The sequence below is a fragment of the Xyrauchen texanus genome, chromosome 5 (genome assembly GCF_025860055.1).
Source record: "Xyrauchen texanus isolate HMW12.3.18 chromosome 5, RBS_HiC_50CHRs, whole genome shotgun sequence".
Classification (NCBI taxonomy): Eukaryota; Metazoa; Chordata; class Actinopteri; order Cypriniformes; family Catostomidae; genus Xyrauchen; species Xyrauchen texanus.
In genome coordinates this window covers 718,147-744,757 of record NC_068280.1, presented here as the reverse complement: position 1 = coordinate 744,757, position 26,611 = coordinate 718,147, and the positions used below count along the sequence as shown (strand labels likewise).

General features: G+C 40.3%; 2 protein-coding genes across 4 annotated transcripts in view; both read right to left on the bottom strand.

Annotated features, from left to right (window-relative positions):
* LOC127643414 (zinc finger protein 501-like) overlaps positions 1-15,296 on the bottom strand; it is a 41,990-nt gene extending 26,694 nt beyond the window's left edge. The window contains exons 1-3 of one of the 2 annotated variants that reach the window (XM_052126141.1): positions 14,696-15,290; positions 14,230-14,626; positions 2,011-3,047 (exon numbers count right to left, since the gene is read on the bottom strand). In XM_052126141.1, the coding sequence (XP_051982101.1) occupies positions 2,035-3,047; positions 14,230-14,626; positions 14,696-14,863 (1,578 nt within the window). In that variant the 5' untranslated portion in view covers positions 14,864-15,290 and the 3' untranslated portion in view covers positions 2,011-2,034. Of the gene's footprint in view, positions 1-2,010; positions 3,048-14,229; positions 14,627-14,695 lie in introns of those variants that run through there. The other variant, XM_052126142.1, reaches the window with a different exon arrangement.
* LOC127643410 (zinc finger protein ZFP2-like) lies at positions 129-26,295 on the bottom strand. Of its 2 annotated transcripts, XM_052126120.1 has the most exons (4): positions 25,936-26,295; positions 25,470-25,866; positions 18,298-19,412; positions 129-2,016 (listed from the first exon to the last, which is right to left on the bottom strand). In XM_052126120.1, the coding sequence occupies exons 1-3, from the start codon at positions 26,101-26,103 to the stop codon at positions 18,316-18,318; spliced, it is 1,662 nt and encodes a 553-aa protein (XP_051982080.1). In that variant the 5' UTR covers positions 26,104-26,295; the 3' UTR covers positions 129-2,016; positions 18,298-18,315. The 2 variants fall into 2 exon arrangements, with proteins under 2 accessions (XP_051982080.1, XP_051982079.1); XM_052126119.1 differs by lacking the exon at positions 129-2,016 and having other exon boundaries at positions 15,471-19,412.
* Positions 26,296-26,611: the final 316 nt, after the last annotated feature.

Here is a 26,611-nt window from a genome sequence, read left to right as displayed (position 1 = left end):
TAAAGAGTAAATTAAAGGAATTAAGGATGCATCAGGGATATTTCTACGATAGTAATCTAGTCTCTGAACATTATAACCCAAGCATGACACAAAGAACACAGGACACACACAGACATAATGTCTTGCACTGCTTGTTTGGATGTTTTATAAAAAGGCATTTATGATCTAAGTCAGAAGTTTACATACACCTTAGCCAAATACATTTACAGTTTTTCCCAATTCCTGACGTTTAATCATAGAAAGCACAGAAGAAAGAGACAAGCACTGAAGTATGTACTTCATACTCATACTTGCATGAAGTATGTTTCGGCCTTTACACTGTCACTCACAGCTTCCATACAAGATTTCATCATCGCTGTGAAGTCGGCGCCGATCATATAACTAATTATGAAATAAAAATGATCGATTTGAAAGAATAAATCTTACACATTTCTAATGATAATAATTCATTAAAGTATAAAGACCATTGTTCACAATTCCTGACGTTTAATCATTGAAAACATTCCCTGTCTTTGGTCAGTTCGGATCATTACTTTATTTTAAGAATGTGAAATGTCAGAATAATAGTCGAGAGAATTATTTCTTTCAGCTTTTATTTCTTTCATCAGATTCCCAGTGGGTCAGAAGTTTACAGACACTTTGTTAGTATTTGGCAGCATTGCCTTTAAATTGTTTAACTTGGGTCAAACATTTTGGGTTTCCTTCCAGAAGCTTCTCACAATAAGTTGCTGGAATTTTGTCCCATTCCTCCGGACAGAACTGGTGTAACTGAGTCAGGTTTGTAGGCCTCATTGCTCGCACATGCTTTATCAGTTCTGCACACAAATGTACTATCAGATTGACGTCAGGACTTTGTGATGCCACTCAATTCATATCTTGACTTTGTTGTCCTTAAGCCATTTTGCCACAACTTTGGAGGTGTGCTTGGGGTCATTGTCCATTTGGAAGACCTATTTGAGACTGAGCTTTAACTTCCTGTCTGATGTCTTGAGATGTTGCTTCAATATATCCACATAATGTTCCTTCCTCATGATGTCATCATCTATTTTGTGAAGAGCACCGGTCCCTCCTGCAGCACCCCCACAACATGATGCTGCACCCCCATGCTTCACGGTTGGTTCATCACTCTTTTCCCTCCAAACATAACGATGGTCATTATGGCCAAACAGTTCAATAGTGTTTCATCAGACCAGAGGACATTTCTCCTAAAGTAAGATCTTTGTCCCCATGTGCACTTGCAAACTGTAGTCTGGTTTTATTATGGTGGTTTTGGAGCAGCGGCTTCTTCCTTGCTGAGCACCTTTCAGGTGATGTCCATATAGGACTGGTTTTGCTGTGGATCTAGATACTCGTCCACCTGTTTCCTCCAGCATCTTCACAAGGTCCTTTGCTGCTGTTCTGGGACTGATTTGCACTTTTCACACAAACTACGTTCATCTCTAGGAGACAGAATGCGTCTCCTTCCTGAGCGGTGTGATGGCTGTGTGGTCACATGGTGTTTATACTTGGGTACTATTGTTTGTACAGATGAACGTGGTACCTTCAGGTGTTTGGAAATTGCTCCCAAGGATGAACCTGAAAGTACATAAACTAGACCTTCCAAAACTATAGTTGCTAATATTAAATCTGTGGAGTGGTTCAAAATTAGTTTTAATGACTTCAACCTTAGTGTATGAAAACTTCTGACTTCAACTATAGTATACGCAAAATAAAACAAAAAGGGTAGGGATATAAAATCAAACCCTTCATGAGAAACTCACACTTTTACGTCTAATATATGTCATTGTAGATGTACTTGATGTCACTCTTGTTGTGAGAGGGGAAAATGAACTGGGTTTGTCTGCGAAAGTGTCACCCAATCCAGTTCCAAATGAAAAATGCAAAATCGTGCCTACAGTATGCACCAACTAAAAAAAGAAAAGCCTGATTTGTTCTAATTCCGAAAGTTTATTCTGTAACCCCAAAATGTTTCACTCTGGACAAATCGAGAGGGACTCGTTTATGTTCCTCAAAAACCTTCGATTGTTTTCAATGCTATAAAGATTCCAGGGCAGTTTGCTCTTTAGCGTGTTTCTTCTGATGAGAATTAAAACTTCCTAAATAAGCGAATCCCTCCCCGCAGATAGAGCAGCTGTAAGGTTTCTCTCCTGTATGCATTCTCAGATGGGTTTTCAGGACATCTGATCGAGCAAACGTTTTGTCACACTGAGTACATTTGTAAGGTCTTTCTCCAGTGTGTGTTCTCTGGTGTTTTACTAAGTTTTCTTTTTTACTGAAACTCATCCCACAAACGCTGCAGTTATAAGGCTTTTCTCCCGTATGGACTCTCAGATGTAGTTGGAGATGACTTGGACCAGAAAAGCTCTTTCCACAATGAGAGCAGAGGTAAGGTTTCTCTCCAGAGTGCATTCTCTCATGGAGTCTCAGATGAGATTTGTGACGGAAACGTTTATCACAGTGTGAGCATTGATAGGGTTTCTCCTTAGAGTGTATTTTCTGATGTGACTTTAGACTACCTGACTCTTTAAAGGTTTTCCCACATTCACTGCACTGATACGGCCTCTCATTGGTGTGCGAACGGACATGTATCTTCAGATGGGGCTTGTGGCCGAATCTCTTCTCACAGTGAGGACACTTGTACGGTTTCTCTCCCGTGTGTGTTCTCTCATGAGAAACAAGGTTTCCTTTAGTTTTGAAACACTTGTCACACTCACTGCAGTGGAAAGGCTTTTCATCACTGTGTCTCTTCATGTGAACTTTCAGAAGAGTAGGAACAAAGAAAACCTTCCCGCACTGCTCACAGTGGAACTCCTTTGTGCTGTGCACTCTTGAATGAAGGTTCCTCTCTTGTAAGGTAGAAAATCTGCTCCCACATCTCCTACATTTAAAGAATTTCTGCTCTGTGTGTTTTCTCTCATGTCTTGCTAAAAATCCCTTTGAGGTGAATGTCTTCTCACAGGTGATGCAGGAAAGACTCTGTGCAACTGACAGCTGATCTTTCGGTGTAGAAGCCGTTTCTCCATCGGAGGATGAACCACTGATTGCATCTAAATGGAACATGATAGGAAGTCATTTTAACCATAGAACACATATGTAGTTTAAAAAGGCCCACGATATACTGTCATGTGTCCACGGTAACAGGTTACACTGTACAATTAAATACATTTAATGTACATACAAAATTAAGAGATAAGAAATTACACCCTTAAGGCTTAAAGGAAAGAAGAATAACCAAGAATGGTAAATCAATAACTAAATATAGCTAAAAGCAGAAATTACAGGGCCAGGCACAAGTTAAATTAATAGAATACAGCATCCCTGTGATGATTTTTGCCAAAGCAGTTTAAAAGCAATAATAATAATTTGTAACTACATACAATTGCTCATAACTTTTGACCAGTAGGTCTTACTGTCTTCAATCTGCTCAGGGAGCTTCAAGACATGGTGCCAATAACATGCACCAAGATTCGTTTCAACACATCAAAGCATTGTAAAGATTCAGCCTCAGTTCCTGTTTGGTGTCTTGCCATCACATTCATAAGGCCTTTTCTTGGTAATGGTTTAGAATATTAAAAAATAATTATGATGTTAGCTTGGTCTGAAGATAAATATTTGCAGGAGTAGCAATAAATAACAGGTTTTATTAGCAATCAAAACGGCGGACCGCCAATATGGACCACCAGGACAAAATTAGTTTCACTGTATTCTGCATGATGAAAGAAATATAACAAGACACATACATGGCAATAGGTCAAACTAAACAAAAGGTATATTTATCAACTGCTATATTTGTGACCACTAGGTGGTGCTGTGCCCAAACATCTCAAGTACCCTATTTGGAATTTGGGAGAAATGTTGTCAGTACTTTATAGAATAAAACAAAAATGTTCATTTTGCTCAAACACATACCTATAAATAGTAAATCAAGAGAAACTGATAATTTTGCAGTGGTCTCTTATTGATTCCCAGAGCTGTATATACAGTACCTTGGCTCAACAATATGGATGGCCCACTGGCCATTGTTAGAGAATGGTCACATGTGAGGGTCGGAAGTGTGAACGGCGAGCTCTACGCACTTTGCTAGATTTAACACTGTGTGTCATATACCGGTGAAATTTGATACACCCTGTTCCATAACTGCTCTATGAAGACAATATGTCAAAGAATTCAAAATCCTTGGGCTCTGGAGACATTAAAAGACACTTATGTGCTCAAGCTGGTACCACTGACAAGGACGCAGACCAGGGACTCCATTTGGACGATGCGGTAAAAGAGATTCAGCATCAACTGTTGAACATGTCGGCAATGCTGGCGAAGGTCGTTGCTGACTTGGAGGATCTTGCTGTAATACGCTGATTGATCATGGAGACGAACTTCACTGATATGTTTACAAGAGTGGGGGATGTCGAGAAACGGATAGACCTTGATAATTTTAACTGGCGAAACAACATCCGAATTGTTGGAATTACCGAGGACGAAGAAGGTCGAGATATGGTGAAATTCCTAGATGAACTCTTCCCGAGTCTGCTCATGGCATAACAGGTCATAAGATGGAAATCGAGCAAGCTCACAGAGTTCTGGCTCAGAGATCTGTGGAGGAAGACAGGCCACGATCCTTTCTGGCCAAATTTCTGAGATCATCCGATAAAAATCTTGTGTTATGCGAGGCGAGGAGTAAAGGAAACCTTTCTTGGAAGAACCACAGCATTCTCTTGTTCCCATTCTTTGTGAATTCAACAAGAGAGAAACATGATCGATTCAAGGAATGCAAGAAACTCTCACATCAACAGAAGATTGTTTTGCACTGATGTTCCCGGCCAAATTGAGAACAGATACTAAGGATGGCTGCAAAATATTTACACACCACAGCAAGCGATGTCAGGGCAGGGATTCCCTCTTTCCCCATTATTGTTCCGTCTTGCCCTGGAACCATTAGCAGCTGCAATAAGAAAGGAGGATGATTGTCCAGGGATGGTCGTGGGAGGTGTGGCACATAAACGTCTGCTTTACACAGATGATATTTTATTATTCATCTCTGACCCCATTAGATCTATGCCTTGCCTCCACAGAATTATTAATTCCTTTTCTAATTTCTCAGGATAGAGTCAATTGGTCAAAATCCAAAGCTTTTTTACAGCCAGGTGCCTTCCAGTGACACAAACAGGGCATTAAGTATTTGGGTATTTTATTCCCAGCAAATATGTGTGATTTAGTTAGAGTTAATTTTGACCCGTTAATAAATAGTTTGAGGGATGTGGGCAGGTGGGCTTCATTACATATATCGATGATTGGGAAGGTTAATGTTATTAAAATGAATTATATTTCAACTTCCTGCTACAGTCTCTCCCTGTAGATGTCCCCCTCTCTTATTTCAAGCAGTTTGATATCACAGTGTAGTCCTTCATTTGGAATGGTAAACGTCCCAGATTATACTTCAGTAAGTTACATAGGCTGATTGACGCAGGTGGGATAGAGCTACCCAAGATTTAGTTTTATTATTATGCATTCGGTCTCAGATATTTGGCTCACTGGTCACTTCCACCTGATAGAGCCCCTCCCTGGTTTTGTATTGAACAGGAAGTTCTTGCTCCAATTTCACCATTGCAAAGCCTTTCTATCACACTAACCGGAGAAGTTAAGTTACACCCCGTTATCTCACATTTACACTCAAAAGTGTCCAGAGTGTTTAATTCTGACATTTATTTAAATGTTGCCTCGAGCAGATGGCTGAACACAAAATTATGTGTTAATAATTCCCCTTTCTGCTGGACAGAGTGGATTGTGAGGGGGGTTACTACACTCTGTGACCTATAGGAGACTGGAGTGTTGAGATCTTCTGAAAATATGGTTCAACATTTTGGGATTCCCAGATCTCAGTTCTTCAGGTATTTACAGCTGCTCCACCTGCTCTGTACTGTTTTGGGGAGTAGCATACACCCCCCTAAAGCAGCAGATACTCTGGGAGAGGTGATTACTGCTTTTGGGAAAGGTCATGAGGCATCAGTGTATTACTCCCTGATAATTCAGAGTCTGTGGGGCGGAGCTTTAACTTCTATCAAGAGATTATTGGAGAAAGATTTAAACTTGGTATTGGAGGAGGGAGTGTGGGATAGGATTCTAAAAAACATCAGGTCTGCATCTAGAGATTCAAGGGTGCAATTTATGCAATTCAAGATTTCACATAGATTCTATTGGACCCCCTCTAGATTGTATAGGCTTGGTCTTAAAGACACACCCACCTGCTGGTGATGCCAATCAGAAGACACACTCGTTTTGCTGTGGATCTAGATACTCGTCTACATCTTTCCTCCAGCATCTTCACAAGGTCCTTTGCTGTTGTTCTGGGATTGATTTTCACTTTTCACACAAACTACGTTCATCTCTAGGAGACAGAATGCGTCTCCTTCCTGAGCGGTGTGATGACTTGTGTGGTCACATGGTGTTTATACTTGTGTACTATTGTTTGTACAGATGAACGTGGTACCTTCAGGTGTTTGGAAATTATTCCCAAGGATGAACCTGAAAGTACATAAACTAGACCTGCCAAAACTATAGTTGCTAATATTAAATCTGTGGAGTGGTTCAAAATTAGTTTTAATGACTTCAACCTTAGTGTATGAAAACTTCTGACTTCAACTATAGTATACGCAAAATAAAACAAAAAAGGCTAGGGACATAAAATCAAACCCTTCATGAGAAATTCACACTTTTACGTCTAATATATGTCATTGTAGATGTACTTGATGTCACTCTTGTTGTGAGAGGGGAAAATGAACTGGGTTTGTCTGCGAAAGTGTCACCCAATCCAGTTCCAAATGAAAAATGCAAAATTGTGCCTACAGTATGCACCAACTAAAAAAAGAAAAGCCTGATTTGTTCTAATTCCGAAAGTTTATTCTGCAACCCCAAAATGTTTCACTCTGGACAAATCGAGAGGGACTCGTTTATGTTCCTCAAAAACCTTCGATTGTTTTCGATGCTATAAAGATTCCAGGGCAGTTTGCTCTTTAGCGTGTTTCTTCTGATGAGAATTAAAACTTCCTAAATAAGCGAATCCCTCCCCGCAGATAGAGCAGCTGTAAGGTTTCTCTCCTGTATGCATTCTCAGATGGGTTTTCAGGACATCTGATCGAGCAAACGTTTTGTCACACTGAGTACATTTGTACGGTCTTTCTCCAGTGTGTGTTCTCTGGTGTTTTACTAAGTTTTCTTTTTTACTGAAACTAATCCCACAAATGCTACAGGCATAAGGCTTTTCTCCCGTATGGACTCTCAGATGAATCTTTAACCGACCTGGAGCATAAAATCTCATTCCACAATGAGAGCAGAGGTAAGGTTTCTCTCCAGAGTGCATTCTCTCATGTTCTTTCAGATGAGATTTCTGACGGAAATGTTTATCACAGTGTGAGCATTGATAGGGTTTCTCCTTAGAGTGTATTTTCTGATGTGACTTTAGACTACCTGACTCTTTAAAGGTTTTCCCACATTCACTGCACTGATACGGCCTCTCATTGGTGTGCACACGGACATGCTTCTTCAGATGGGGCTTGTGGCCGAATCTCTTCTCACAGTGAGGACACTTGTACGGTTTCTCTCCCGTGTGTGTTCTCTCATGTTCAACAAGGTTTCCTTTAGTTTTGAAACACTTGTCACACTCACTGCAGTGGAAAGGCTTTTCATCACTGTGTCTCTTCATGTGAACTTTTAGAAGAGAAGGAACAAAGAAAACCTTCCCGCACTGCTCACAGTGGAACTCCTTTGTGCTGTGCACTCTTGAATGAAGGTTCCTCTCTTGTAAGGTAGAAAATCTGCTCCCACATCTCCTACATTTAAAGAATTTCTGCTCTGTGTGTTTTCTCTCATGTCTTGCTAAAAATCCCTTTGAGGTGAATGTCTTCTCACAGGTGATGCAGGAAAGACTCTGTGCAACTGACAGCTGATCTTTCGGTGTAGAAGCCGTTTCTCCATCGGAGGATGAACCACTGATTGCATCTAAATGGAACATGATAGTAAGTCATTTTAACCATAGAACACATATGTAGTTTAAAAAGGCCCACGATATCCTGTCATGTGTCCACGGTAACAGGTTACACTGTACAATTAAATAAATTTAATGTACATACAAAATTAAGAGATAAGAAATTACAACCTTAAGGCTTAAAGGAAAGTAGAATAACCAAGAATAGTAAATCAATAACTAAATATAGCTGAAAGCAGACATTACAGGGCCAGGCACAAGTTAAATTAATAGAATACAGCATCCCTGTGATGATTTTTGCCAAAGCAGTTTAAAAGCGATAATAATAATTTGTAACTACATACAATTGCTCATAACCTTTGACCAGTAGGTCTTGCTGTCTTCAATCTGCTCAGGTAGCCTCGAGACATGGTGCCAATAACCTGCACCAAGATTCGTTTCAACACATCAAAGCATTGTAAAGATTCAGCCTCAGTTCCTGTTTGGTGTCTTGCCATCACATTCATAAGGCCTTTTCTTGGTAATGGTTTAGAATATTAAAAAATAATTATGATGTTAGCTTGGTCTGAAGATCACGTGTGAAATTTTGTGAAGATTTGACAATATTTGCAGGAGTAGCAATAAAACAGCGGACCGCCAAAATGGACCACCAGGGCATGAAAGAAATATAACAAGACACATACATGGCAATAGGCCAAACTAAACAAAGGGTATATTTATCAACTGCTATATTTGTGACCACTAGGTGGTGCTGTGCCCAAACATCTCAAGTACCCTATTTGGAATTTGGGAGAAATGTTGTCAGTACTTTATAGAATAAAACAAAAATGTTCATTTTACTCAAACACATACCTATAAATAGTAAATCAAGAGAAACTGATAATTTTGCAGTGGTCTCTTATTGATTCCCAGAGCTGTATATACAGTACCTTGGCTCAACAATATGGATGGCCCACTGGCCATTGTTAGAGAATGGTCACATGTGAGGGTCGGAAGTGTGAACGGCGAGCTCTGCGCACTTTGCTAGATTTAACACTGTGTGTCATATACTGGTGAAATTTGATACACCCTGTTCCATAACTGCTCTATGAAGACAATATGTCAAAGAATTCAAAATCCTTGGGCTCTGGAGACATTAAAAGACACTTATGTGCTCAAGCTGGTACCACTGACAAGGACGCAGACCAGGGACTCCATTTGGACGATGCGGTAAAAGAGATTCAGCATCAACTTTTGAACATGTCGGCAATGCTGGCGAAGGTCGTTGCTGACTTGGAGGATCTTGCTGTAATACGTTGATCGATCATGGAGACGAAATTCACCGATATGTTTACAAGAGTGGGGGATGTCGAGAAACGGACAGATTATCTGGAGTCATCGGAGAGGGAATTAGCTGCTAATCTGCTAACGACCAAGATAGACAAGATAGACCAAGATAGGAGTGGGTTTGGGAAAACTTGGAAGACCTTGATAATCGTAACTGGCGAAACAAAATCCGAATTGTTGGAATTACCGAGGACGAAGAAGGTCGAGATATGGTGAAATTCCTAGATGAGCTCTTCCCGAGTCTGCTCGACATAACAGGCATAAGATGGAAATCGAGCAAGCTCACAGAGTTCTGGCTCAGAGATCTGTGGAGGAAGACAGGCCACGATCCATTCTGGCCAAATTTCTGAGATCATCCGATAAAGATCTTGTGTTATGCGAGAAGTAAAGGAAAGCTTTCTTGGAAGAACCACAGCATTCTCTTGTTCCCATTCTTTGCGAATTAAACAAGAGAGAAACATGATCGATTCAAGGAATGCAAGAAACTCTCACATCAACAGAAGATTGTTTTGCACTGATGTTCCCGGCCAAATTGAGAACAGATACTAAGGATGGCTGCAAAATATTTACACACCACAGCAAGCGATGTCAGGGCAGGGATTCCCTCTTTCCCCATTATTGTTCCGTCTTGCCCTGGAACCATTAGCAGCTGCAATAAGAAAGGAGGATGATTGTCCAGGGATGGTGGTGGGAGGTGTGGCACATAAACTTCTGCTTTACACAGATGATATTTTATTATTCATCTCTGACCCCATTAGATCTATGCCTTGCCTCCAAAGGATTATTAATTCCTTTTCTAATTTCTCAGGATAGAGTCAATTGGTCTAAATCCAAAGCGTTTTTACAGCCAGGTGCCTTCCAGTGACACAAACAGGGCATTAAGTATTTGGGTATTTTATTCCCAGCAAATTTGTGTGATTTAGTTAGAGTTAATTTTGACCCTTTAATAAATAGTTTGAGGGATGTGGGCAGGTGGGCTTCATTACATATATCGATGATTGGGAAGGTTAATGTTATTAAAATGAATTATATTTCAACTTCCTGCTACAGTCTCTCCCTGTAGACGTCCCCCTCTCTTATATCAAGCAGTTTGATATCATAGTGTAGTCCTTCATTTGGAATGGTAAACGTCCCAGATTATACTTCAGTAAGTTACATAGGCTGATTGACGCAGGTGGGATAGATCTACCCAAGATTTAGTTTTATTATTATGCATTCGGTCTCAGATATTTGGCTCATTGGTCACTTCCCCCTGAGAGAGCTCCTCCCTGGTTTTGTATTGAACAGGAAGTTCTTGCCCCAATTTCACCACTGCAAAGCCTTTCTATCAAACTAACCGGAGAAGTTACACCGTTATCTCACATTTACACTCAAAAGTGTCCAGAGTGTTTAATTCTGACATTTATTTAAATGTTGCCTCGAGCAGATGGCTGAACACAAAATTATGTGTTAATAATTCCCCTTTCTGCTGGACAGAGTGGATTGTGAGGGGGGTTACTACACTCGGTGACCTATAGGAGACTGGAGTGTTGAGATCTTCTGAAAATATGGTTCAACATTTTGGGATTCCCAGATCTCAGTTCTTCAGGTATTTACAGCTGCTCCACCTGCTCTGTACTGTTTTGGGGAGTAGCATACACCCCCCTAAAGCAGCAGATACTCTGGGAGAGGTGATTACTGCTTTTGGGAAAGGTCATGAGGCATCAGTGTATTACTCCCTGATAATTCAGAGTCTGGGGGCGGAGCTTCAACTTCTCAAGAGATTATGTGAGAAAGAATTAAACTTGGTATTGGAGGAGGAGATGTGGGATAGGACTGTAAAAAACATCAGGTCTGCATCTAGAGATTCAAGGGTGCGGCTGATGCAATTCAAGATTTTACATCGATTCTATTGGACCCCCTCTAGATTGTATAGGCTTGGTCTTAATGACACACCCACCTGCTGGTGATGCCAATCAGAAGATGGAGATGCAACCATGTTTTTGGGGGTGTTTTAAGATCCAAGAATTTTGGTTGAAGGTTCAGAGTTTTATATGTGACGTCTTGGGCACTCAAATTTTATTCTGTCCCAGACTCTGTATTTTGAGCAATGGGGCGTTCATACATTTGGGGATAAACACATAAAAAATTGGGTTCTGATGAGCATTAGGATTGGCAGGCAAATTACATTAAGAGGATGGAAGATGGATGGACCTCATTTCCGGAGTGGTGTGCGGAGATGGGGAGGGTGGCGGCTTGTCAAGCAGAAGGCTGGGGGTTTGGAATTTGATTAATAGGAAGTGGGGCAACTTAGTGTTTTGGGGGACTCTCGGAAGGGGTTGTGGAGAGAGCTGTTTAGTTTTAATTATATATGATTATTATATTACTTTTTTGTTTTTCTGGGGTTTGTGTGTGTGTGTGTGTGTGTGTGTGTGTGTGTGTGTGTGTGTGTGTGTGTGTGTTCTATTTGGGACCACAGGGTTTGTAGACTACAGCTCAGCATTCAACACCATAGTTCCCTCCAAGCTTGATGTGAAACTCCGGGCTCTGGGCTTAAACAGCTCGCTGTGCAGCTGGATCCTGGATTTCCTGTCAGGCAGACATCAGGTGGTTAGAATGGGCAGCAACATCTCCTCATCACTGACCCTCAACACTGGAGCCCCACAGGGCTGTGTTCTCAGCCCACTCCTGTATTCCCTGTACACACATGACTGTGTGGCAACACATAGCTCCAATGCCATCATTAAGTTTGCTGACGATACGATGGTGGTAGGTCTGATCACTGACAATGATGAAAGAGCCTACAGAGAGGAGGTGCACACTCTGACACGCTGGTGTCAGGAGCACAACCTCTCCCTCAACGTCAGTAAAACCAAGGAGCTTGTGGTGTACTTCAGGAGGAAAGACGGAGAACACAGCCCCATCACCATTAATGGAGCACCGGTGGAGAGAGTCAGCAGCTTCAAGTTCCTCGGTGTCCACATCACTGAGGCCGTTGTGAAGAAGGCTCACCAGCGCCTCTTCTTCCTGAGACGGCTGAGGAAGTTTGGAATGAACCACCACATCCTCACACGGTTCTACACCAGCACTGTAGAGAGCATCCTGACTGGCTGCACCACCGCCTGGTACGGCAATAGCACCGCCCACAACTGCAAAGCCCTGCAAAGGGTGGTGCGAACTGCCAGAAACATCATCGGAGGTGAGCTTCCCTCCCTCCAAGACATATATAACAGGCGGTGTGTGAAAAAAGCTCGGAGGATCATCAGAGACTCACCCGAGTCATGGGCTGTTCTCACTGCTAGCATCAGGCAGGTGGTATCGCAGCATCAGGACTCGCACCAGCTGACTACATGACAGCTTCTTTCCCCAAGCAGTCAGACTGTTGAACACTTGATCTCTCACGATCAATAATCAGCACTGCACTTTATTAATCTATTATCTTGTATCACACACTGGACTGTCAAATATATTCTCCTCAATATAACTACTGTATATATATATATATATATATTTTTTTTTTATATACTCTTATTTATTTATTTTTATTGTATGTGTATTGTATATTGTGTGTATTGTAACTGTACATTGTATATAATTATTGTGTTGTGTATGTGTACATTTGATATGTAAATTGTTTTGTGTCAATATGTTGTTTACTGTAATTGGTATATGTCTCGTCACTGTCATGACTGCTGTGTTGCTCAGAACTGCACACAAGACTTTCACCAAAGGTTAAATGTTGATTCAATTAAATCAACTTTAATCAATTCAAGTACATTCGCTTGCATTGTTTAAAGGAGGAGGCCTGAAATTACATGCTAAAAATCTTAAATTCTGTTTTGATGAAGAAAGAAACTCGGAAACATCTTGGATGGCCCGCAGGGGGAGTAAATTATCAGCAAATTTTCATTTTTGGGTGAACTATTCCTTTAAGCAGAAAGCTGTATAACAATAATATGGGTCATCGTCATGGGCTCTATTTTCATGAGTGTGCGTAGAGCATTTATCCAATTTTTGTGAGAGCGCTAATTCTAAGTGAAATTTTCGTTCCAGAGCAAATGGGCGTGGGTGGGAGTTTTTGCGCTATTGTGGGTGTATTGTGTGTAAATTAAGTGCTAACACAATTTGCTATTTTCCTGAGTATTTGGTTGTTGCAATAAGACATTTCAACACCGCTTAACTCAGCAGCAAAGTCCAAATTCAGTTCCTGCATTTGCAATTTGGAGATTTCACCAGCAGATGGTGATAAAGATCATGTCTAAATTCTGAAAGTACTGAATATCAAATAATGTCCTTGATGATCGTTGTTGAAACAAAAAATTATGAGATTTTCTAGAAGTCATATTTTTTTTATTCAATTATATTATTTTATATATATTATTTTTAATAAGTCACTGCAAAAGGGGCCGGTGGAAGAAGGAGAGAGTAAAATGTTTGGATTTGGTATGATTTTTTTTAACCTCTTCGTTATTTTGATAATTCTCCATGTGTAAAAAATGAACATGTCCCATTAACAAGCACACACAAAATAATGTAATTTGAATTCTTCCAATAAGTTGCATACAGTCAATTTACAATAACAACTGCTTATGATTGTACTGTATAGGACCGAGACGGTGCCGGAGAAGAACCTCAACTGACCAGGTTGATTTTGTCAAACCCAAATTGCGCCAACACTTCATGGCCATTGACTTTGTGCTTATGTGTTAAGGCATTGCACTGCACTTAACCCTACCCAAACAGACACACACATAGAAGTACAACGGAATAGGTTTTTCTGAAGCAACCCCTAATTATTTTGTTAAAATAATAAAAAATATTAAATGCAATATTAAAAGTCAGAACACCATAACTGAGGCATTCCTGGAGTGTCAGATGACAAGGTCTTCATATGATGTGCAACTTTAAATGTTATGAAAGCAACATAAAAAAAAAAAAAAACATACCTGAAGGAAGAAAATCATTATCATCTTCATCTTTATCATGTTGAATAAAATCATCTTCATCACTCTGCTGTTCCTCTGCTGTGGTTTCTCCTCTCATCTCCATCAGGTTCCTGCAGTCCAGCAGCTTCACTGAACACATCTTCAATGGTATCTGCAGCATCTGCTGTTCTCCAGCGTTACAGACAGAAGCCAGAGACTCTGTGGAGGTTTGATCACCCTGATTACTGTCACACACACTCTCCTGAGCGTCAGTATAACAGAGTAAAGTGAGGCTGAGCTCTGAGTCCTGTGTGTCTCTGGATCTCTGATCTCTGACGCTCCACACTGAATCCTGACATTCTGTGGAGGTCCCATCAGTCACACACACTGAAGATTGACAGGAAACCTTCTCCAGCTCCTGACAAACACAACACAATCACTGTACTGACTCATCTGGACTCTTGATATATTGAACAGCTGTACAAACCTCTCCGTTCAGTGGATCTCCTCTTTCCCTCAGCTTTGCCTCCAGTAACGCCACCTCTTTCTTCAGCTGAGAGATTTCTGTCATGAAATCATCAATATCCAGCATGGACAGATCAGTTCCTACTGATTTACAGCACATCAGATCCACCTGCAAACTCATCTTCAACATCTCAAGATCACATAAATATCACAACATGAAAGACATAAACAAACACACAGCAGCTGAACATCTAAACAAACTGTGAGTTCTTCTGTCTTTGTTTAGTGAGTTTACCGGCGGACTAAAGAGCTTCATAGCGCCCCCTGCTGTACTGGAGTTACTGGAGTCACAACACAATCAACATCCATCACGAGGATTTCAGAAACATCACACGATTTTAATTAAGTTTCTAATAAATAAAGGTGTACGTGTAATTGTTACATTGAGGGTCTACGATATGCCCAGCTAACAATTTTTGGTGCCCAGAATGGACATTCTTTTTGTTTTTACATAAATATAATTGTACATAATTTTAATTTTAAAAGTCAATAATTAATCTATTTCGACTTACTGTCTTGTTCTGATCCATTTTTAACTTATTTTAACAATTAAACATCAACACACATAATATGGGTGAGTAAATGAACATGTAAGTTTTCCTAGAAACTATTTTTTGTACCTGAAAACTGATTTAGCATTTTTTAAAACACAGTACCTCCGACTTGACATTAATATTCAGATATTGAAGGAATTATTATTATTATTATTATTATTATCAAATAAGCAATGACTTCAACATTCAAGGGGTTTTCAAATAATTTGCTGAAAGTCTTAAACAAGCATTGCAGATGAGCAAACAACCTAAAAAATATATCTAGCACACACACACACACACACACACACAAATAATAGATATCTGGCTGATCTACATGTGCTATCAGAGATATGAAACCGAACATGTCACAATGTAAGGCCTAAATAAAAATAAACTATATGGATCAAACTATAAATTATACAGCATATCTCATAATATAGTGAAGACTTGGAAACATGTAAGGGGTGACAGCTTGGTCCTCAATATGGGTAATCACAACTACTCAAAAGTCAGGATAATTAGTCATAATATTTACCGTGTTCTCCTCATGGGTCGAGCAGACTTATATGCAGGAGGTTAGCTGTTTGTTGTGAACACTTCGCTTTCCGAAATCCCAAATATTTAGCTATGTTAGAGTCGCATGTTAAAATTGTGCTATACACGTCTACAACCAGATAATTGAGACAGGGTAGCTTGTTATGATCATCGCTGCAACCTTTCCGTGCCATTGGTTGGAATGCAGGTCTCACCATTTGAAAACAGAAGCAGAAGAACCAAAGTCCAATACAAAAACAACTCGAAGGAATATTTAAACTACACAAAAGTTGCCAAATAAACTAAATGAATAGTGAAATTGTTCTGTATATCAATGGTTGCCTTTACGAACCATAAAAGAAAATATATTAAAGAAAACAAAAATAGTATCAGATCAAAAATCAAAGAATCTTTCTATCTTTTAAAATATTACACAATAAAGAGTAAATTAAAGGAATTAAGGATGCATCAGGGATATTTCTACGATACTAATCTAGTCTCTGAACATTATAACCCAAGCATGACACAAAGAACACAGGACACACACAGACATAATGTCTTGCACTGCTTGTTTGGATGTTTTATAAAAAGGCATTTATGATCTAAGTCAGAAGTTTACATACACCTTAGCCAAATACATTTACAGTTTTTCCCAATTCCTGACGTTTAATCATAGAAAGCACAGAAGAAAGAGACAAGCACTGAAGTATGTACTTCATACTTGCATGAAGTATGTTTCGGCCTTTACACTGTCACTCACAGCTTCCATACAAGATTTCATCATCGCTGTGAAGTCGACGCCGATCATATAACTAATTATGAAATAAAAATGATCGATTTGAAAGAATAAATCTTACACATTTCTAATGATAATAATTCATTAAAGTATAAAGACCATTGTTCACAATTCCTGACGTTTAATCATTGAAAACATTCCCTGTCTTTGGTCAGTTCGGATCATTACTTTATTTTAAGAATGTGAAATGTCAGAATAATAGTCGAGAGAATTATTTCTTTCAGCTTTTATTTCTTTCATCAGATTCCCAGTGGGTCAGAAGTTTACAGACACTTTGTTAGTATTTGGCAGCATTGCCTTTAAATTGTTTAACTTGGGTCAAACATTTTGGGTTTCCTTCCAGAAGCTTCTCACAATAAGTTGCTGGAATTTTGTCCCATTCCTCCGGACAGAACTGGTGTAACTGAGTCAGGTTTGTAGGCCTCATTGCTCACACATGCTTTATCAGTTCTGCCCACAAATGTACTATCAGATTGACGTCAGGACTTTGTGATGCCACTCAAATATCTTGACTTTGTTGTCCTTAAGCCATTTTGCCACAACTTTGGAGGTGTGCTTGGGGTCATTGTCCATTTGGAAGACCCATTTGTGACCGAGCTTTAACTTCCTGTCTGATGTCTTGAGATGTTGCTTCAATGTATCTTCATAATGTTCCTTCCTCATGATGTCATCATCTATTTTGTGAAGAGCACCGGTCCCTCCTGCAGCACCCCCACAACATGATGCTGCACCCCCATGCTTCACGGTTGGTTCATCACTCTTTTCCCTCCAAACATAACGATGGTCATTATGGCCAAACAGTTCAATATGTGTTTCATCAGACCAGAGGACATTTCTCCTAAAGTAAGATCTTTGTCCCCATGTGCACTTGCAAACTGTAGTCTGGTTTTATTATGGTGGTTTTGGAGCAGCGGCTTCTTCCTTGCTGAGCACCTTTCAGGTGATGTCCATATAGGACTGGTTTTGCTGTGGATCTAGATACTCGTCCACCTGTTTCCTCCAGCATCTTCACAAGGTCCTTTGCTGTTGTTCTGGGATTGATTTTGCACTTTTCACACAAACTACGTTCATCTCTAGGAGACAGAATGCGTCTCCTTCCTGAGCGGTGTGATGACTGTGTGGTCACATGGTGTATATACTTGTGTACTATTGTTTGTACAGATGAACGTGGTACCTTCAGGTGTTTGGAAATTGCTCCCAAGGATGATCCAGACTTGTGGAAGTCCACAATGTTTAGTCTGAGGTCTTGGCTAATTTCTTTAGATTTTCTCGTGATGTGAAGCAAACAGCAAACTCGTGTCATGCACAAAGTAAATGTCCTAAACGACTCGCCAAAACTATAGTTGCTAATATTAAATCTGTGGAGTGGTTCAAAATTAGTTTTAATGACTTCAACCTTAGTGTATGAAAACTTCTGACTTCAACTATAGTATACGCAAAATAAAACAAAAAGGGTAGGGATATAAAATCAAACCCTTCATGAGAAATTCACACTTTTACGTCTAATATATGTCATTGTAGATGTACTTGATGTCACCCAATCCAGTTCCAAATGAAAAATGCAAAATCGTGCATACAGTATGCACCAACTAAAAAAAGAAAAGCCTGATTTGTTCTGATTCCGAAAGTTTATTCTGTAACCCCAAAATGTTTCACTCTGGACAAATCGAGAGGGACTCGTTTATGTTCCTCAAAAACCTTCGATTGTTTTCGATGCTATAAAGATTCCAGGGCAGTTTGCTCTTTAGCGTGTTTCTTCTGATGAGAATTAAAACTTCCTAAATAAGCGAATCCCTCCCCGCAGATAGAGCAGCTGTAAGGTTTCTCTCCTGTATGCATTCTCAGATGGGTTTTCAGGACATCTGGTCGAGCAAACGTTTTGTCACACTGAGTGCATTTGTAAGGTCTTTCTCCATTGTGTGTTCTCTGGTGCTGAACTAAATTACTGTGTTGACGGAAAGCCGTACCACAAACAATACAGGAATAAGGTCTTTCTCCAGTGTGTGTTCTCTGGTGATTTACTAAGCCACCATATTTACTGAAACTCTTCCCACAAACACTGCAGTAATAAGGCTTTTCTCCCGTATGGACTCTCAGATGTAGTTGGAGATGACTTGGACCAGAAAAGCTCTTTCCACAATGAGAGCAGAGGTAAGGTTTCTCTCCAGTGTGCATTCTCTCATGGAGTCTCACCTGAGATTTCTGACGGAAACATTTATCACAGTGTGAGCATTGATAGGGTTTCTCCTCAGAGTGTATTTTCTGATGTGACTTTAGACTATATGAGACTGCAAAGGTTTTCCCACATTCACTGCACTGATACGGCCTCTCATTGGTGTGCACACGGACATGTATCTTCAGATGGGGCTTGTGGCCGAATCTCTTCTCACAGTGAGGACACTTGTACGGTTTCTCTCCCGTGTGTGTTCTCTCATGAGAAACAAGGTTTCCTTTAGTTTTGAAACACTTGTCACACTCACTGCAGTGGAAAGGCTTTTCATCACTGTGTCTCTTCATGTGAACTTTTAGAAGAGAAGGAACAAAGAAAACCTTCCCGCACTGCTCACAGTGGAACTCCTTTGTGCTGTGCACTCTTGAATGCAGTTTCTTCTCTTCTGCGGTAGAAAATCTGCTCCCACATCTCCTACATTTAAAGAATTTCTGCTCTGTGTGTCTTCTCTCATGTCTTGCTAAAAATCCCTTTGAGGTGAATGTCTTCTCACAGGTGATGCAGGAAAGACTCTGTGCAACTGACAGCTGATCTTTCGGTGTAGAAGCCGTTTCTCCATCGGAGGATGAACCACTGATTGCATCTAAATGGAACATGATAGGAAGTCATTTTAACCATAGAACACATATGTAGTTTAAAAAGGCCCACGATATCCTGTCATGTGTCCACGGTAACAGGTTACACTGTACAATTAAATACATTTAATGTACATACAAAATTAAGAGATAAGAAATTACACCCTTAAGGCTTAAAGGAAAGTAGAATAACCAAGAATAGTAAATCAATAACTAAATATAGCTGAAAGCAGAAATTACAGGGCCAGGCACAAGTTAAATTAATAGAATACAGCATCCCTGTGATGATTTTTGCCAAAGCAGTTTAAAAGCAATAATAATAATTTGTAACTACATACAATTGCTCATAACCTTTGACCAGTAGGTCTTGCTGTCTTCAATCTGCTCAGGTAGCCTCGAGACATGGTGCCAATAACCTGCACCAAGATTCGTTTCAACACATCAAAGCATTGTAAAGATTCAGCCTCAGTTCCTGTTTGGTGTCTTGCCATCACATTCATAAGGCCTTTTCTTGGAAATGGTTTAGAATATAAAAAAATAATTATGATGTTAGCTTGGTCTGAAGATCACGTGTGAAATTTTGTGAAGATTGGACAATATTTGCAGGAGTAGCAATAAAACAGCGGACCGCCAAAATGGACCACCAGGGCATGAAAGAAATATAACAAGACACATACATGGCAATAGGTCAAACTAAACAAAAGGTATATTTATCAACTGCTATATTTGTGACCACTAGGTGGTGCTGTGCCCAAACATCTCAAGTACCCTATTTGGAATTTGGGAGAAATGTTGTCAGTACTTTATAGAATAAAACAAAAATGTTCATTTTGCTCAAACACATACCTATAAATAGTAAATCAAGAGAAACTGATAATTTTGCAGTGGTCTCTTATTGATTCCCAGAGCTGTATATACAGTACCTTGGCTCAACAATATGGATGGCCCACTGGCCATTGTTAGAGAATGGTCACATGTGAGGGTCGGAAGTGTGAACGGCGAGCTCTGCGCACTTTGCTAGATTTAACACTGTGTGTCATATACCGGTGAAATTTGATACACCCTGTTCCATAACTGCTCTATGAAGACAATATGTCAAAGAATTCAAAATCCTTGGGCTCTGGAGACATTAAAAGACACTTATGTGCTCAAGCTGGTACCACTGACAAGGACGCAGACCAGGGACTCCATTTGGACGATGCGGTAAAAGAGATTCAGCATCAACTGTTGAACATGTCGGCAATGCTGGCGAAGGTCGTTGCTGACTTGGAGGATCTTGCTGTAATACGCTGATTGATCATGGAGACGAACTTCACTGATATGTTTACAAGAGTGGGGGATGTCGAGAAACGGACAGATTATCTGGAGTCATCGGAGAGGGAATTAGCTGCTAATCTGCTAACGACCAAGATAGACAAGATAGACCAAGATAGGAGTGGGTTTGGGAAAACTTGGAAGACCTTGATAATCGTAACTGGCGAAACAAAATCCGAATTGTTGGAATTACCGAGGACGAAGAAGGTCGAGATATGGTGAAATTCCTAGATGAGCTCTTCCCGAGTCTGCTCGACATAACAGGCCATAAGATGGAAATCGAGCAAGCTCACAGAGTTCTGGCTCAGAGATCTGTGGAGGAAGACAGGCCACGATCCATTCTGGCCAAATTTCTGAGATCATCCGATAAAGATCTTGTGTTATGCGAGAAGTAAAGGAAAGCTTTCTTGGAAGAACCACAGCATTCTCTTGTTCCCATTCTTTGTGAATTCAACAAGAGAGAAACATGATCGATTCAAGGAATGCAAGAAACTCTCACATCAACAGAAGATTGTTTTGCACTGATGTTCCCGGCCAAATTGAGAACAGATACTAAGGATGGCTGCAAAATATTTACACACCACAGCAAGCGATGTCAGGGCAGGGATTCCCTCTTTCCCCATTATTGTTCCGTCTTGCCCTGGAACCATTAGCAGCTGCAATAAGAAAGGAGGATGATTGTCCAGGGATGGTGGTGGGAGGTGTGGCACATAAACTTCTGCTTTACACAGATGATATTTTATTATTCATCTCTGACCCCATTAGATCTATGCCTTGCCTCCAAAGGATTATTAATTCCTTTTCTAATTTCTCAGGATAGAGTCAATTGGTCAAAATCCAAAGCTTTTTTACAGCCAGGTGCCTTCCAGTGACACAAACAAGGCATTAAGTATTTGGGTATTTTATTCCCAGCAAATTTGTGTGATTTAGTTAGAGTTAATTTTGACCCGTTAATAAATAGTTTGAGGGATGTGGGCAGGTGGGCTTCATTACATATATCGATGATTGGGAAGGTTAATGTTATTAAAATGAATTATATTTCAACTTCCTGCTACAGTCTCTCCCTGTAGATGTCCCCCTCTCTTATATCAAGCAGTTTGATATCATAGTGAAGTCCTTCATTTGGAATGGTAAACGTCCCAGATTATACTTCAGTAAGTTACATAGGCTGATTGACGCAGGTGGGATAGATCTACCCAAGATTTAGTTTTATTATTATGCATTCGGTCTCAGATATTTGGCTCATTGGTCACTTCCCCCTGAGAGAGCTCCTCCCTGGTTTTGTATTGAACAGGAAGTTCTTGCCCCAATTTCACCATTGCAAAGCCTTTCTATCACACTAACCGGAGAAGTTACACTCAAAAGTGTCCAGAGTGTTTAATTCTGACATTTATTTAAATGTTGCCTCGAGCAGATGGCTGAACACAAAATTATGTGTTAATAATTCCCCTTTCTGCTGGACAGAGTGGATTGTGAGGGGGGTTACTACACTCTGTGACCTATAGGAGACTGGAGTGTTGAGATCTTCTGAAAATATGGTTCAACATTTTGGGATTCCCAGATCTCAGTTCTTCAGGTATTTACAGCTGCTCCACCTGCTCTGTACTGTTTTGGGGAGTAGCGCACACCCCCCTAAAGCAGCAGATACTCTGGGAGAGGTGATTACTGCTTTTGGGAAAGGTCATGAGGCATCAGTGTATTACTCCCTGATAATTCAGAGTCTGGGGGCGGAGCTTCAACTTCTCAAGAGATTATGTGAGAAAGAATTAAACTTGGTATTGGAGGAGGAGATGTGGGATAGGACTGTAAAAAACATCAGGTCTGCATCTAGAGATTCAAGGGTGCGGCTGATGCAATTCAAGATTTTACATCGATTCTATTGGACCCCCTCTAGATTGTATAGGCTTGGTCTTAATGACACACCCACCTGCTGGTGATGCCAATCAGAAGATGGAGATGCAACCATGTTTTTGGGGGTGTTTTAAGATCCAAGAATTTTGGTTGAAGGTTCAGAGTTTTATATGTGACGTCTTGGGCACTCAAATTTTATTCTGTCCCAGACTCTGTATTTTGAGCAATGGGCCGTTCACACATTTGGGAATAAACACATAAAAAATTGGGTTCTGATGAGCATTAGGATTGGCAGGCAAATTACATTAAGAGGATGGAAGATGGATGGACCTCATTTCCGGAGTGGTGTGCGGAGATGGGGAGGGTGGCGGCTTGTCAAGCAGAAGGCTGGGGGTTTGGAATTTGATTAATAGGAAGTGGGGCAACTTAGTGTTTTGGGGGACTCTCGGAAGGGGTTGTGGAGAGAGCTGTTTAGTTTTAATTATATATGATTATTATATTACTTTTTTGTTTTTGTTTTTCTGGGGGGTTTTTGTGTGTGTGTGTTCTATTTGGGACCACAGGGTTTGTAGACTACAGCTCAGCATTCAACACCATAGTGCCCTCCAAGCTTGATGTGAAACTCCGGGCTCTGGGCTTAAACAGCTCGCTGTGCAGCTGGATCCTGGATTTCCTGTCTGGCAGACATCAGGTGGTTAGAATGGGCAGCAACACCTCCTCATCACTGACCCTCAACACTGGAGCCCCGCAGGGCTGTGTTCTCAGCCCACTCCTGTATTCCCTGTACACACATGACTGTGTGGCAACACATAGCTCCAATACCATCATTAAGTTTGCTGACGATACGATGGTGGTAGGTCTGATCACTGACAATGATGAAAGAGCCTACAGAGAGGAGGTGCACACTCTGACATGCTGGTGTCAGGAGCACAACCTCTCCCTCAACGTCAGTAAAACCAAGGAGCTTGTTGTGGATTTCAGGAGGAAAGACGGAGAACACAGCCCCATCACCATCAATGGAGCACCGGTGGAGAGAGTCAGCAGCTTCAAGTTCCTCGGTGTCCACATCACTGAGGAACTCACATGGTCCGTCCACACTGAGGCCGTTGTGAAGAAGGCTCACCAGCGGTGAGGGTGGTGCGAACTGCCAGAAACATCATCGGAGGTGAGCTTCCCTCCCTCCAAGACATATATAACAGGCGGTGTGTGAAAAAAGCTCGGAGGATCATCAGAGACTCACCCGAGTCATGGGCTGTTCTCACTGCTAGCATCAGGCAGGTGGTATCGCAGCATCAGGACTCGCACCAGCTGACTACATGACAGCTTCTTTCCCCAAGCAATCAGACTGTTGAACACTTGATCTCTCACGATCAATAATCAGCACTGCACTTTATTAATCTATTATCTTGTATCACACACTGGACTGTCAAATATATTCTCCTCAATATAACTACTGTATATATATATTTTTTTTATATACTCTTATTTATTTATTTTTATTGTATGTGTATTGTATATTGTGTGTATTGTAACTGTACATTGTATATAATTATTGTGTTGTGTAAGTATGTGTACATTTGATATGTAAATTGTTTTGTGTAAATATGTTGTTTACTGTAATTGGTATATGTCTCGTCACTGTCATGACTGCTGTGTTGCTCAGAACTGCACACAAGACTTTCACCAAAGGTTAAATGTTGATTCAATGAAATCAACTTTAATCAATTCAAGTACATTCGCTTGCATTGTTTAAAGGAGGAGGCCTGAAATTAAATGCTAAAAATCTTAAATTCTGTTTTGATGAAGAAAGAAACTCGGAAACATCTTGGATGGCCCGCAGGGGGAGTAAATTATCAGCAAATTTTCATTTTTGGGTGAACTATTCCTTTAAGCAGAAAGCTGTATAACAATAATATGGGTCATCGTCATGGGCTCTATTTTCATGAGTGTGTGTAGAGCATTTATCCAATTTTTGTGAGAGCGCTAATTCTAAGTGAAATTTTCGTTCCAGAGCAAATGGGCGTGGGTGGGAGTTTTTGCGCTATTGTGGGTGTATTGTGTGTAAATTAAGTGCTAACACAATTTGCTATTTTCCTGAGTATTTGGTTGTTGCAATAAGACATTTCAACACCGCTTAACTCAGCGCAAAGTCCAAATTCAGTTCCTGCATTTGCAATTTGGAGATTTCACCAGCAGATGGTGATAAAGATCATGTCTAAATTCTGAAAGTACTGAATATCAAATAATGTCCTTGATGATCGTTGTTGAAACAAAAAATTATGAGATTTTCTAGAAGTCATATTTTTTTTATTCAATTATATTATTTTATATATATTATTTTTAATAAGTCACTGCAAAAGGGGCCGGTGGAAGAAGGAGAGAGTAAAATGTTTGGATTTGGTATGATTTTTTTTAACCTCTTCGTTATTTTGATAATTCTCCATGTGTAAAAAAATGAACATGTCCCATTAACAAGCACACACAAAATAATGTAATTTGAATTCTTCCAATAAGTTGCATACAGTCAATTTACAATAACAACTGCTTATGATTGTACTGTATAGGACGAGACGGTGCCGGAGAAGAACCTCAACTGACCAGGTTGATTTTGTCAAACCCAAATTGCGCCAACACTTCATGGCCATTGACTTTGTGCTTATGTGTTAAGGCATTGCACTGCACTTAACCCTACCCAAACAGACACACACATAGAAGTACAACGGAATAGGTTTTTCTGAAGCAACCCCTAATTATTTTGTTAAAATAATAAAAAATATTAAATGCAATATTAAAAGTCAGAACACCATAACTGAGGCATTCCTGGAGTGTCAGATGACAAGGTCTTCATATGATGTGCAACTTTAAATGTTATGAAAGCAACATAAAAAAAAAAAACATACCTGAAGGAAGAAAATCATTATCATCTTCATCTTTATCATGTTGAATAAAATCATCTTCATCACTCTGCTGTTCCTCTGCTGTGGTTTCTCCTCTCATCTCCATCAGGTTCCTGCAGTCCAGCAGCTTCACTGAACACATCTTCAATGGTATCTGCAGCATCTGCTGTTCTCCAGCGTTACAGACAGAAGCCAGAGACTCTGTGGAGGTTTGATCACCCTGATTACTGTCACACACACTCTCCTGAGCGTCAGTATAACAGAGTAAAGTGAGGCTGAGCTCTGAGTCCTGTGTGTCTCTGGATCTCTGATCTCTGACGCTCCACACTGAATCCTGACATTCTGTGGAGGTCCCATCAGTCACACACACTGAAGATTGACAGGAAACCTTCTCCAGCTCCTGACAAACACAACACAATCACTGTACTGACTCATCTGGACTCTTGATATATTGAACAGCTGTACAAACCTCTCCGTTCAGTGGATCTCCTCTTTCCCTCAGCTTTGCCTCCAGTAACGCCACCTCTTTCTTCAGCTGAGAGATTTCTGTCATGAAATCATCAATATCCAGCATGGACAGATCAGTTCCTACTGATTTACAGCACATCAGATCCACCTGCAAACTCATCTTCAACATCTCAAGATCACATAAATATCACAACATGAAAGACATAAACAAACACACAGCAGCTGAACATCTAAACAAACTGTGAGTTCTTCTGTCTTTGTTTAGTGAGTTTACCGGCGGACTAAAGAGCTTCATAGCGCCCCCTGCTGTACTGGAGTTACTGGAGTCACAACACAATCAACATCCATCACGAGGATTTCAGAAACATCACACGATTGTGATGGGGGGGGGGGTGTCTGAAAAAAATTTGGGGACATTTCGAGGAACGCTGTAGCAGGAGTTAGAAAAGTAGGTTTTAAATGAAATTCAAAATGGCAGATAGAAAGTATACCAAAATTGCTTCCATTGTACTCAGCATGACCTAAGGATTGTAAAGTGACCATGAAAATAGGAACATTCGAGTATCATCATCTTCAGTATGCCACAAGAAATGTAAAGTTCCAAGCCTCATGATTTTAGAACAAACTATTAAGAAGTTATCAATAAAAATAGCCATTTTTTTCCTGACCAGTAGGTG